A 15,000-nucleotide genomic window follows, 5' to 3' on the forward strand; every position below is an offset into this window, starting at 1 on the left:
ATCTAGCCAGCACCACCTCATCTAGCCAGTACCACCTCATCTAGCCAGTACCACCTCATCTCTCCAGTACCACCTCATCTAGCCAGTATCACCTCATCTAGCCAGTACCACCTCATCTAGCCAGCACCACCTCATATAGGTAGCACCACCTCATCTCTCCAGCACCACCTCATCTCTCCAGCACCACCTCATCTCTCCAGTACCACCTCATCTCTCCAGTAACACCTCATCTCTCCAGTACCACCTCATCTAGCCAGTACCACCTCATCTCTCCAGTACCACCTCATCTCTCCAGTACCACTTCATCTAGCCAGTACCACCTCATCTCTCCAGCACCACCTCATCTCTCCGGTACCACCTCATCTCTCCAGTACCACCTCATCTAGCCAGTACCACCTCATCTCTCCAGTACCACCTCATCTCTCCAGTACCACCTCATCTAGCCAGTACCACCTCATCTCTCCAGTACCAACTCATCTAGCCAGTACCACTTCATCTCTCCAGCACCACCTCATCTAGCCAGTACCACTTCATCTCTCCAGCACCACTTCATCTCTCCAGTACCACTTCATCTCTCCAGTACCACCTCATCTCTCCAGTACCACCTCATCTAGCCAGCACCACCTCATCTCTCCAGCACCACCTCATCTAGCCAGCACCACCTCATCTAGCCAGCACCACCTCATCTAGCCAGTACCACTTCATCTCTCCAGTACCACCTCATCTAGCCAGTACCACCTCATCTCTCCAGGACCACCTCATCTCTCCAGTACCACCTCATCTCTCCAGTACCACCTCATCTCTCCAGTACCACCTCATCTCTCCAGTACCACCTCATCTAGCCAGTACCACCTCATCTCTCCAGTACCACCTCATCTAGCCAGTACCACCTCATCTCTCCAGTACCACCTCATCTCTCCAGTACCACCACATCTCTCCAGTACCACCACATCTCTCCAGCACCACCTCATCTCTCCAGTACCACCTCATCTCTCCAGCAGAATAGTTCCAGTACCACCTCATCTCTCCAGCACCACCTCATCCTTCCAGCACCACCTCATCCTTCCAGCACCACCTCATCTCTCCAGCACCACCTCATCCCTCCAGCACCACCTCATCTCTCCAGCAAAATAGTTCCAGTACCACCTCATCTCTCCAGTACCACCTCATCTCTCCAGCAGAATAGTTCCAGTACCACCTCATCTAGCCAGTACCACTTCATCTCTCCAGTACCACCTCATCTCTCCAGTACCACCGCATCTCTCCAGTACCACCTCATCTAGCCAGTACCACCTCATCTCTCCAGTACCACCTCATCTCTCCAGTACCACCTCATCTATCCAGTACCACCTCATCTATCCAGTACCACCTCATCTATCCAGTACCACCTCATCTATCCAGTACCACCTCATCTCTCCAATACCACCTCATCTTTCCAGTACCACCTCATCTCTCCAGTACCACCTCATCTAGCCAGTACCACTTCATCTCTCCAGTACCACTTCTTCTCTCCAGTACCACCTCATCTAGCCAGTACCACCTCATCTCTCCAGTACCACTTCTTCTCTCCAGTACCACCTCATCTAGCCAGTACCACCTCATCTCTCCAGTACCACCTCATCTCTCCAGTACCACTTCTTCTCTCCAGTACCACCTCATCTAGCCAGTACCACCTCATCTCTCCAGTACCACCTCATCTCTCCAGTACCACCTCATCTCTCCAGTAGCGCCTCATCTCTCCAGTACCGCCTCATCTCTCCAGTACCGCCTCATCTCTCCTGTACCGCCACATCTCTCCAGTGCCGCCTCATATCTCCAGTACCGCCTCATCCCTCCAGTACCGCCTCATCTCTCCAGTACCACTTCATCTCTCCAGTACCACTTCTTCTCTCCAGTACCACCTCATCTCTCCAGTACCACCTCATCTCTCCAGTACCACCTCATCTCTCCAGTACCACCTCATCTAGCCAGTACCACCTCATCTCTCCAGTACCACCTCATCTAGCCAGTACCACCTCATCTCTCCAGTACCACTTCTTCTCTCCAGTACCACCTCATCTCTCCAGCACCACCACATCTAGCCAGCACCACCTCATCTAGCCAGCACCACCTCATCATTATTTTAGCAAAAATGTTTATTTTTAATTTACAATCTGTAGACGCTATGAGAATAGAACGGTTCAGTACTTTTGTCAAGCATCACAGCACACTTAAAAAATATATGGCAAATAAAAATCCGAAACGGATGATGTTGAGAGATAGATGGGAGGGGTTGAATGGAGCTGAAGGGTGGGACTAATAACAACAAGATAACAAATGTAAAACATACGGGAACTGTAAAATGTATATAATGTTGTGAAATAACACAGTTACAAATAGAAATCAAACTGGATGGACATCAGAAATAGAGGAAGGACTAAAAACAAACAAAATATAACTATTGTAAAACAGATTGTGTCTGTAAAATGTGTATAAGATGTATAAACTGAAGGTAGAAGCCTAAGTGTTATTGTTTATTAGTTTACTCCAATTGGGGGAAGGTGGTCGGGTTTGTGGGGAATAATAAAGGTATATTCTAAAAAAAAAACAAGTATGTATCTCGATATAGGTATGTGTATATGTATGCATATGTGTATGTAAATATATGGGGGATTGGAAATGATGCAGACAATTACATTGATGGAAGCAGCAATCTTTCCGCAATATTAAGCTGATCCACCCCTTAATTATTTTTTTTTTTAAAGGAACTCTTATTGACCATCGGGTTCTTGGTCACCTCTCTGACCAAGGCCCTTCTCCATCGATTGCTCAGTTTGGCCGGGTGGCCAGCTCTAGGAAGAGTCTTGGTGATTCCAAACTTCTTCTATTTATGAATGATGAAGTCCACTGTGTTCTTGGGGACCATCAATGCTGCAGAAATATTTTTCTACCCTTCCCCAGATCTGTGCCTCGACACAATCCTGTCCTTCGATCACAAGGCTTGGTTTTTGCTCTGTCATGCACTGTCAACTGTGGGACCATATATAGCCAGGTGTGTGCCTTTCCAAATCATGTCCAATCAATTGAATTTACCACAGGTGGACCCCAATCAAGTTGTAGAAACATCTCAAGGATGATCCATGGAAACAAGGTTTTGAGTCTCAAAGCAAAGGGTCTGAATACTCATGTAAATTAGGTGTGTCTGTTATTTATTTTTAATACATTTGCAGATTTCACTTTTTCTTTATGGGGTATTGTGTGTTGATTGTTGAGGATATTTTATTTATTTAACCAATTTTAGAAACTGGCTGTAACATAACAAAATGTGGAAAAAGTCAACGGGTCTGAATACTTTATTCACTGTATTCATGTTACAACAAGGTTCGCTGACATCACATTTGCCACAAGAGAAAAGGTTATACTTCCAAATATATAAAGAGGAACCTTTACTGTACACGTCTAATGTGACATTCACTGTCATTAATCGCAGATACAGTATGTAATTGGTTGTGAGTGACAGCTGGCATCAGGAGTGGCCCTCTGGCCTTGCTGAGTCAAACCCCTGTGGACCCTGACTGTCTCAGGGCAGGCAGGCTGGCAGCATGTGCCTGTGCGTGTGTAAAGAGAGAGAGAGGAAGAGATTCCCAAAACCTTCCATAACAAAGCCATCACCTACAGAGAGATTAACCTGGAGAAGAGTCCCCTAATCAAGCTGGTCCTGGGGCTCTGTTCACAAACACTAACAGACCCCACAGAGCCCCAGGACAGCAGCACAATTAGACCCAACCAAATCATGAGAAAACAAAAATATACTTACTTGACACATAGGAAAGAATTAACAAAAAAACTGAGCAAACTAGAATGCTATTTGGCAGAATACCTGACCACTGTGACTGACCCAAAATTAAGGAAAGCTTTGATTATGTACAGACTCAGTGAGCATAGCCTTGCTTTTGAGAAAGGCCGCCGTAGGCAGACCTGGCTCTCAAGAGAAGACAGGCTATGTGCACACTGTCCACAAAATGAGGTGGAAACTGAGCTGCACTGCTAGGCTGTAAATCTGCCCAGGTCAATCAAGTAGAAGCCAACTACTGAAAACAACTGGACGGAACATTTTCTCCAGTCCACTCAATGTTTAAAAGGATTCTTACCCTACCACCTACCCCCGCAAGTGATGGCATCAGTAGACATCAGTAACACACATACACACACACTCCATCAATAAGCACAGGGCTTGGATCATTACTTACCTCGGTATTTACATTCTACACCTGGTGGCTTTTCCAATAGTTTCAGTCTGAGGAGATTTCACAGCTTCTCCCTCCATCCACCCCACTCTCTTTCTCTCTCTTCCTCCATCGATTTGTTTTCCAAAGTCTTTCTTTGGCTGATTTAAAAAGGAACTAATTGTAAGAAAAAAAGGCCTATACAGTGCATTTGGAAAGTATTCAGACCCCTTGACTTTTTCCACATTTTGTTACGTTAAAAAACTTATTCGGGATCGGTGTCCCATCCATGGGACGGTTGAGCTAACGTAGGCTAATGCGATTAACATGAGGTTGTAAGTAAAAAGAACATTTCCCAGGACATAGACATATCTGATATTGGCAGAAAGCTTAAATTCTTGTTAATCTGACTGCACTGTCCAATTTACAGTAGCTGTTACAGTGAAATAAAACCATGCTATTGTTTGAGGGGAGTGATCAATTTTGAACATGAAAAGTTATTAATAAACAAATTAGGCACATTTGGGCAGTTTTGATACACAATTTTGAACAGAAATACAATGGTTCATTGGATCAGTCTAACACTTTTCACATACACTGCTGCCATCTAGTGGCCAAAATCTAAATTGCACCTGGGCTGGAATAATACATTACGGCCTTTCTCTTGCATTTCAAAGATGATGGTACAAAAAAAATACAAAAACCGATTGTTTTTTTCTCCGAATTATCTTTTAACAGATCTAATGAGTTATATTCTCCTACACTCCTTTCACATTTCCACGAACTTCAAAGTGTTTCCTTTCAAATGGGACCAAGAATATGCATATCCTTGCTTCAAGGCCTGAGCTATAGGAAGTTAGATTTGGGTATGTCATTTTAGGCGGAAATTGAAAAAAGGGGCGGATCCTTAATTAGTTCTAAAATGTATTAAAAAAAAATCCTCATCAACCTACACACAATACCACATAATGACAAATAGAAAATAGCTTTTTTAGAATAAACAGAAATATCTTATTTACATAAGTATTCAGACCCTTTGCTATGAGACTCAAAATTGAGCTCAGGTGCATCCTGTTTTCATTGATCATCCTTGAGATGTTTCTAGAATTGGATTGGAGTCCACCTGGGGTAAATTCAATTGATTGGACATGATTTGGAAAGGCACACGCCTGTCTGTATTAGGGCTGACCCCAATTAGTCGACTGATCAATTGTTTGGTCGTTAGGCTGTTGGTCGACCAAAATTGTTTTAGTTGAGCAGTAACAAATGTGTACATTTGTGCCCATCTCAGTGAACTAATCCATTGTGGAGGCCAAGACTAAAAGCCAAGTTATGCTTGATCCGAAAATGGTTGAAGGCTCCATATGGAGGGTGTGACGCAAAGGCCTCCAGGGGCATTCAGAGGCCAAATCAAGCTCCGTACTGCATCGCCATGCGCCTCCCAAATGTTGTAATAATGCGGAGGGCTCTGCATTGATATGGTTGGTTTACGGTAGGTGAGGGCGGTACATCCTGTAGAAAACATAAACTCACTTCCTTGACTACAGCTCTGCACTGCTCCGCGAAGCAACTAGTATGAATGCCCTGACTTCTGCTGAGGCCGTATTACCGTAAATGTTGCAGACGTCGGATTGACCACTCACCTAGATGCACAATGCACTTCTCTCTCCAGAATGCTCTCTCTCCCGTCAATTTGTGCACATGAATTGTTTCATAAGTTAATTGTTTCCGTTTGTTTGTTAGTGTCTATCAATTCTCCATTCAGTACACTATTGTGCAAAAGTTTGGGGTCACATAGAAATGTCCTTGTTTTTGAAAGAAAAGTCCATCAAAATAACATCAAATTGTGACAGGTTGTGCACTGGCAGCGTCATTAAAAAGTACCCACAAAACACCAGTCTCAACCGTGAAGAGGTGACTCTGGGATGCTGGTCTTCTAGGCAGAGTTGCAAAGAAAAAGACATATCTCAAACTGGCCAATAAAAATAAAAGATTAAGATGGGCAAAAGAACACAGACACTGGACAGAGGAACTCTGCCTAGAAGGCCAGCATCCCGGAGTCAACTCTTCACTGTTGACGTTGAGACTGGTGTTTTGCGGGTACTATTTATTGACGCTACCAGTTGAGGACTTGTGAGGCTTCTGTTTCTCAAACTAGACACTCAAATGTACATGTCCTCTTGCTCAGTTGTGCACCGGGGCCTCCCACTCCTCTTTCTATTCTGGTTAGAGCCAGTTTGTGCTGTCCTGTGAAGGGAGTAGTACACAGCATTGTACAGATCTTCAGTTTCTTGGCAATTTCTCACATGAAATAGCCTTAATTTCTCAGAACAAGAATAGACTGATGAGTTTCAGAAGAAAGTTCTTTGTTTTGAGCCTGTAATCGAACCCACAAATTCTGATGCTCCAGATTCTCAACTAGTCTAAAGAAGGACAGTTTTATTACTTCTTTAATCAGCAAAACAGTTTTCAGCTGTGTTAACAAAATTGCAAAAGGGTTTTCTAATGATCAATTAGCCTTTTAAAATGATAAACTTGGATTAGCTAACACAACGTGCCATTGGAACACAGGAGTGATGGTTGCTGATAATGGGCCTCTGTATGCCTATGTAGATATTCCATTAAAAAACATTAACAATGTCTATACTGTATTTCTGATCAATTTGATGTCATTTTAATGGACAAAAAATGTGCTTTTCTTTCAAAAACAAGGAAATGTATAAGTGACCCCAAACTTTTGAATGGTAGTGTATATCACCTGTAGTACATTTACCATGAATTCCTATTTCTCAAGGACAATGTTTGTTACTTTGGTTACGGTAATTTCTGTTACTTCATTCAATATTATTATTCCAGTCTTTCTGTTATCACTGTAGGAGTGGACACATTGTTTGCAGAGTGCACAGCCTATGTTACACTTGTGAGAAACAAGTTTTGGTTGATTTCATTCCATTTACGAGTTTTGGCAATTTAGTCATTTAGTCAGCCTGCGAGAAATGTAGTCAAAGAAATAGGCTTATAGGCTACCTGGCCTGCGAGAAATGTCGGCATTCCTTTACACAAGTGTAAAGGAATGAATAAGAATATGTACTTAAAAATATATGAATGAGCGATGGCCGAACGGCATAGGCAAGATGCAGTAGATGGTATAGAGTACAGTATATACATATGAGATGAGTAATGTAGGGTATGTAAACATTATATAAAGTGGCATTGTTTAAAGTGGCTAGTGATACATTTATTACATAAATTTGTTATTATTAAGGTGGCTAGAGATGAGTCAATATGTTGGCAGCAGCCACTCAATGTTAGTGATGGCTGTTTAACAGTCTGATGGCCTTGAGATAGAGGCTGTTTTTCAGTCTCTCGGTCCCAGCTTTGATGCACCTGTACTGACCTCGCCTTCTGGATGATAGTGGGGTGAACAGGCAGTGGCTCGGGTGGTTGTTGTCCTTGATGATCTTTTTGGCATCGGGTGGTGTAGGTGTCCTGGAGGGCAGTTAGTTTGCCCTCGGTGATGCGTTGTGCAGACCTCACTACCCTCTGGAGAGCCTTACGGTTGTGGGCGGAGCAGTTGCCGTACCAGGCGGTGATACAGCCCGACAGGATGCTCTCGATTGTGCATCTGTAAAGGTTTGTGAGTGTTTTAGATGACAAGCCGAATTGCTTCAGCCACCTGAGGTTGAAGAGGCACTGTTGCGCCTTCTTCACCACGCTGTCTGTGTGGGTGGACCATTTCAGTTTGTCTGTGATGTGTACACCGAGGATTTTAAAACTTTCCACCTTCTCCACTACTGTCCTGTCGATGTGGGTGGTGTTTCCTGAAGTTCACGATCATCTCCTTTGTTTTCTTGACATTGAGTGTGAGATTATTTTCCTGACACCACACTCCGAGGGCCCTCACCTCCTCCCTGTAGGCCGTCTCGTCGTTGTTGGTAATCAAGCCTACCACTGTAGTGTCGTCTGCAAACTTGATGATTGAGTTGGAGGCGTGCATGGCCACGCAGTCATGGGTAAACAGGGAGTACAGGAGAGGGATGAGAATGCAGCCTTGTGGGGCCCCAGTGTTGAGGATCAGCAGGGTGGAGATGTTGTTACCTACCCTCACCACCTGGGGGCGGCCCGTCAGAAAGACCAGGACCCAGTTGCACAGGGCGTCTGGGCCTGCAGCCTTGCGAGGGTTAACACGTTTAAATGTTTTTTACTCACATTGGCTGCAGTGAAGGAGAGCCCGCAGGTTTTGGTAGCGGGACGTGTCAGTGGCACTGTGTTGTCCTCAAAGCGAGCAAAGAAGTTGTTTAGTTTTTCTGGGAGCAAGACATCGTGGTTCGCGACGGGGCTGGTTTTCCTTTTGTAGTCCGTGTCTCTATACCGTGTCTCTATACTTTGTCTCTATACTGACGCTTTGCTTGTTTGATTGCCTTGCGGAGGGAATAGCTACACAGTTTTTATTCGGTCATGTTTCCAGTCACCTTGCACTGATTAAAAGCCGTGGTTCGCGCTTTCAGTTTTGCGCGAATGCTGCCATCAATCCACGGTTTCTGGTTGGGGAATGTTTTAATAGACGCTGTGGGTACAACATCACCGATGCACTTGCTAATAAACTTGCTTATTCATCACTGTTAATGTCCGACGCTAAGCGGAACATATCCCAGTCAACGTGATCGAAGCAATCTTGAAGCGTGGAATCCGATTGGTCGGACCAGTGTTGAACAGACTTGAGCACGGGCACTTCCTGTTTTAGTTTCTGTCTATAGGCTGGGAGCAACAAAATGGAGTCGTGGTCAGATTCTCCGAAAGGGGGGCAGGGGAGGGCCTTATACATATGTGTCGCGGAAGTTAGAATAACAATGATTCAGGGTTTTGCCAGCCCGGGTTGCGCATTCGATAAAATTCAGGGAGCCTTGTTTTCAGAATAGCCTTGTTAAAATTCCCAGCTACAATAAATGCAGCCTCAGGATATGTGGTTTCCAGTTTACATAGAGTCAAATTAAGTTCTTTCAGGTCCGTCGATGTGTCTGATTGGGGGGGATATACACGACTATGATTATGATCGAAGATAAATCTCTTGATAGATGATGCGGTCGGCATTTGATTGTAAGGAATTCTAGGTCAGGTGAACAAAAGGACTTGAGTTCCTGTATGTTGTTATGATCACACCACGTCTCATTAATCATAAGGCATACACTCCCACCCTTCTTCTTACCAGAGTGATGTTTGTTTCTGTCGGCGCGATGCGTGAAGAAGCCAGGTGGCTGTACCGAGTCTGATGACGTATCGCGAGTGAGCCATGTTTCCTTGAAACAAAGAACGTTGCAATCTCTGATGTCTCTCTGGAAGGCAACCCTTGCTCGGATTTCGTCTACCTTGTTGTCAAGAGACTGGACATTGGCGAGTAGTATGCTCGGGAGTGGTGCGCGATGTGCCCGTCTAGGGAGCCTGACCAGAAGACCGCTCCGGTTGCCCCTTCTGCAGCGCTGTTGTTTTGGGTCGCAGGCTGGGATCCGATCCATTGTCCTGGGTGGTGGACCAGAGGATCCGCTTCGGGAAAGTCGAATACCTGGTCGTAATGTTGGTGAGTTGACATTGCGCTTATATCCAATAGTTCCTCCCGACTGTATGTAATAAACCATAATATTTCCTGGCTTAACAATGTAAGAAATAACACATAAAAAAACAAAATACTGCATAGTTTCCTAGGAACGCGAAGCGAGGCGGCCTTCTCTGTCGGCGCCGGATGTTAATAGTTGAGACAATGTTTCAAGACATTGCAGACAAGCCATGTGTAGCCAATGTGATTTATAGGATATTTATTTTTATCAGGATATTTTCTACCTGCGGGCTGCAATGTTTTAATTTGTTGGCTTTATGTAGGCTATTTTGACATAGTTGGCAATGGCAATAGAAGTTACTTTTTAGGTTTGCATCATTTTAATTTAGATTTGAATAGAATTTTGATTAACCACATGACAATGAATTTTAGATATGAAGACGTTATAATACATTAATTGAAGCTGTTTCACGAAAATGTACATATAAAAACCATAAATGGCACGCAGATCTGGAGAAATGGTAAGATAAATTGACATTCCACTTGAGAAAGGTTGCCAACTCCTCATGTAGCCTATTACCAGCAACTTCAGCAGAGTAATGGCAGAATCTGTGAAAGCCAGCAGGAGCGAGAGGAGAATAGTTGGGTCAGGTTAAGTTTTTTCTTCTGGTTATCTAGATCTCTGGTGCCCTCTTGAGGCATTTGTCTTATTTCATCAAACTATAAGCTTAAAGCATCAGACAAGCTCACATACATAGGGTGTGTCTATATAAGGAAAAATACACGTAAAAAACTTGGTTGAAAGAACACGCATCTTTCGGTCGACCAAGTTTTTTTTTTTGCAGCCCGTCTATGTAAGTTCCCAGTTGGCAGTGCATGTCAGAGCAAAAACCAAGCCAAGAGGTCAAAGGAATTGTCCGTAAAGCTCTGAGACAGGATTGTGTCGAGGCACAGATCTGGGGAAGGGTACCAAAACATTTCTGCAGTATTGAAGGTCCCCAAGAACACAGTGGCCTCCATCATTCTTAAATGGAAGAGGTTTGGAACCACCAAGACATTTCCTAGTGCTGGCCCCCTGGCCAAACTGAGCAATCGGGGGAGAAGGGCCTTGGTCAGGGAAGTGACCAAGAACCCGACGGAAGATACTCCTCAGTAAAATGCACATGACAGCCCGCGTTCAGACCATGAGAAACAAGATTCTCTTGTCTGATGAAACCAAGATTGAACTCTTTGGCCTGAATGCCAAGCATCACGTCTGAGGGAAACCAGGCACCGGTCATCACCTGGCCAATACCATCCCTACGGTGAAGCATAGTGGTAGCAGCAGCATACTGTGGGGATGTTTTTCAGTGGCAGGGACTAGGAGACTAGTCAGGATCGAGGGAAAGATGAACGAAGCAAAGTACAGAGAGATCCTTGATGGAAACCTGCTCCAGAGCGCTCAGGACCTCAGACTGGGGCGAAGGTTCACCTTCCAACAGGACAACGACCCTAAGAACACACCCAAGAGAAGGCAGGAGAGTGGCTTCGGGACAGGTCTCAATCCTTGAGTGGCACAGCCAGAGCCCGGATTTGAACCCGATCCAACATCTCTGGAGAGACCTGAAAATAGCTGTACAGCAACGCTCCCCATCTAACCTGACAGAGCTTGAGAGGATCTGCAGAGAAGAATGGGAGAAACTCCCCAAATACAGGTGTGCCAAGCTTGTAGAGTCATACCCAAGAAGACTTGAGGCTGTAATCACTGCCAAAGGTGCTTCAAGTACTGAATAAAGGGTCTGAATACTTATGTAAATGTGATATTTCAGTTTAATATTTTTAATACATTTGCAAAAATTAATAAAAACCTGTTTTTGCTTTGTCATTATGGGGTATTGTGTGTAGATTGATGAGGGAAAAGTCAAGGGGTCTGAATACTTCCCGAATGCACCATATATCCGTATTTGAAATGAGTCTGACTCGGCCTACTTTAAAAACTTGACACATGGAAGCTACTGGTCACCAGATGACTCTGATACAACGGACAATGTGTCAGTATCGTCAGAACGGAGGAGCAAGTGCAGGTGCTACTTGTTCATCAGTAAAGGGTCAAGGTTAGGGGTCAGGGTTAGTGGTTGAAACTGTATGATAGCGGATGGTTGAGGTAGTCAGAGTGGAATGTTTTAGGGAAGGGAAATAGTTAGGCTAGCTAGCTCATTAATATAAACATGAGCTTTCCGAGTCTCTCTCTCTTTGATCTCCCTCTGGCTGAGAGCCTTCAGCGATACAGCTATAGTGGCTTACTCTTCTCTCTCTTTGTCTCTGTCTCACTCTCCCTCCCTTTCTCTCTTTCTTTCTCTCTCTCTCTCTCCCTCCCTTTCTCTCTCTCTCTCTCTCTTTCTTTCTCTCTCTCTCTCTCGCTCTCTCTCTTTCTCTCTTTCTCTTTTTTTCTTTCTTTCTCTTTGTCTTGCTGTCTCTCTCTCTCTCTCTCTCTCTCTGTCTCTGTCTCTGTCTCTGTCTCTGTCTCTCACCATTTACATAATTATTGAGGCCACCAATTGAGGCCACCAGTACATCACTTGATAAATGTTGATTACACTGGGGGGAAACATGTGAAATGTTGAAGTAGCTGCTCCCTACCTAGCCAGACACAGAGTACTGTGTATGTGCATGTGCACATACACACTAGAGCTGGACGATAGGAACAAAAGTCCACATTGTGATAAATTGCTTGAATTGATGATGAATAGAACAAAAAGTTTATAACATTAATGTACACCACAGTTTAACATTAATGTGCACCACAGTTTAGAACATTAATGTGCACCACAGTTTAGAACATTAATGTGCACCACAGTTTAACATTAATGTGCATCACAGTTTAGAACATTAATGTGCACCACAGTTTAGAACATTAATGTGCACCACAGTTTAGAACATTAATGTGCACCACAGTTTAGAACATTAATGTGCACCACAGTTTAGAACATTAATGTGCACCACAGTTTAGAACATTAATGTGCACCACAGTTTAGAACATTAATGTGCATCACAGTTTGTAACATTAATGTGCACCACAGTTTAGAACATTAATGTGCACCACAGTTTAGAACATTAATGTGCACCACAGTTTAGAACATTAATGTGCACCACAGTTTAGAACATTACTGTGCACCACAGTTTATAACATTAATGTGCACCACAGTTTATAACATTACTGTGCACCACAGTTTATAACATTACTGTGCACCACAGTTTATAACATTAATGTGCATCACAGTTTATAACATTAATGTGCATCACAGTTTAGAACATTAATGTGCTCCACAGTTTAGAACATTAATGTGCACCACAGTTTAGAACATTAATGTGCACCACAGTTTAGAACATTAATGTGCTCCACAGTTTAGAACATTAATGTGCACCACAGTTTAGAACATTACTGTGCACCACAGTTTATAACATTAATGTGCACCACAGTTTATAACATTACTGTGCACCACAGTTTATAACATTAATGTGCACCACAGATTAATGTGTACCACAGTTTAGAACATTAATGTGCACCACAGTTTAGAACATTAATGTGCACCACAGTTTAGAACATTAATGTGCACCACAGTTTAGAACATTAATGTGCACCACAGTTTAGAACATTAATGTGCACCACAGTTTATAACATTAATGTGCACCACAGTTTTTAACATTAATGTGCACCACAGTTTAGAACATTAATGTGCACCACAGTTTTTAACATTAATGTGCACCACAGTTTAGACCATTAATGTGCACCACAGTTTAGAACATTAATGTGCACCACAGTTTAGAACATTAATGTGCACCACAGTTTAGAACATTAATGTGCACCACAGTTTAGAACATTAATGTGCACCACAGTTTAGAACATTAATGTGCACCACAGTTTAGAACATTAATGTGCACCACAGTTTAGAACATTAATGTGCACCACAGTTTAGAACAGTAATGTGCACCACAGTTTAGAACATTAATGTGCTCCACAGTTTTTCCTTTAAACTGCTACTACTAGTTTGATGGTTGTAGCCATCAATTGTTCCATTAACTATCACCATATTAGCAAACTCACTTCATTTCAAACTTCTCATTTCTCTAGTGTAGGCTACTTATCGTAATGATATCAGATAAATGCCTCAGCGATAAGTGGTCGGGGTCGATCATTTTCTGTTTATCGTCCCAGCTTTAATTTACACTTTGTGGTGTGTGTGTGTGCGCGCGTTCATACATAAATGATGCTGTGTGTGTGTTGCTGGCTCTATTTTGGGACAGACTGAGAAGTGACCTGGCCTGGATTTGTGATTACAGCAGTGTTTCTGCATCTCTACTGTAACTAGTCTACCAGTAATGGAGGATCAGACTAGGCATAGTTACCGCTGGATGTTGAAACCAGCCAGTGATAACATGAGGGCTGTGGGGGGGTTATATTAAAGAGATGGTCATTCTTACTGGCTCAGAACAATGTGTGTGTGTTTATACTCCCCTGATGTTTATGGTCTGAAGACGGGTTTAAAGGGTGTGTGTGTGTGTGTGTGTGTGTGTGTGTGTGTGTGTGTGTGTGTGTGTGTGTGTGTGTGTGTGTGTGTGTGTGTGTGTGTGTGTGTGTGTGTGTGTGTGTGTGTGTGGTTTAAGGCCATAGTGTGTGTTTATCCTCGTGGAAAGAGAGAGGGGTCAACAGGGTGGAATCAATAGAGATCCTTAATGAGCAGAGAGAGGAGAGGGAGGAATGGAGAGAGTGAGAGGAGAGGGAGGAATGGAGAGAGTGAGAGGAGAGGGAGGAATGGAGAGAGTGAGAGGAAGGAATGGAGAGGGTGAGAGGAAGGAATGGAGAGAGTGAGAGGAGAGGGAGGAATGGAGAGAGAGAGAGGAGAGGGAGGAATGGAGAGGGAGGAATGGAGAGGGAGGAATGGAGAGAGAGAGAGGAGAGGGAGGAATGGAGAGGGAGAGAGGAGAGGGAGAGAGGAGAGGGAGGAATGGAGAGAGAGAGGAGAGGGAGGAATGGAGAGAGGGAGGAATGGAGAGAGGGAGGAATGGAGAGAGAGGAAAGGGAGGAATGGAGAGGGAGAGAGGAGAGGGAGGAATGGAGAGGGAGAGAGGAGAGGGAGGAATGGAGAGAGAGAGAGGAGAGGGAGGAATGGAGAGGGAGAGAGGAGAGGGAGAGAGGAGAGGGAGGAATGGAGAGGGAGAGAGGAGAGGGAGGAATGGAGAGAGGGAGGAATGGAGAGAGGGAGG

The 15,000-nt window shown here is 43.9% G+C and overlaps 2 protein-coding genes across 2 annotated transcripts in view; both read left to right on the top strand.

Annotated features, from left to right (window-relative positions):
- Nucleotides 1-6, top strand: part of LOC120039064 (extensin-2-like) — a 28,738-nt gene extending 28,732 nt beyond the window's left edge. The window contains exon 4 of the mRNA XM_038984590.1: nt 1-6. This exon is cut by the window's left edge and continues 66 nt beyond it. Coding sequence (XP_038840518.1) covers nt 1-6 — 6 coding nt within the window.
- LOC120039065 (NEDD4-binding protein 3-A-like) overlaps nt 1-15,000 on the top strand; it is a gene marked incomplete at its 3' end in the record, with an annotated part of 78,568 nt that overhangs the window by 53,325 nt on the left and 10,243 nt on the right. The gene's annotated exons all lie outside the window — the stretch shown is intronic.

Source organism: Salvelinus namaycush, unplaced genomic scaffold (assembly GCF_016432855.1).
Source record: "Salvelinus namaycush isolate Seneca unplaced genomic scaffold, SaNama_1.0 Scaffold25, whole genome shotgun sequence".
Taxonomy (NCBI): Eukaryota; Metazoa; Chordata; class Actinopteri; order Salmoniformes; family Salmonidae; genus Salvelinus; species Salvelinus namaycush.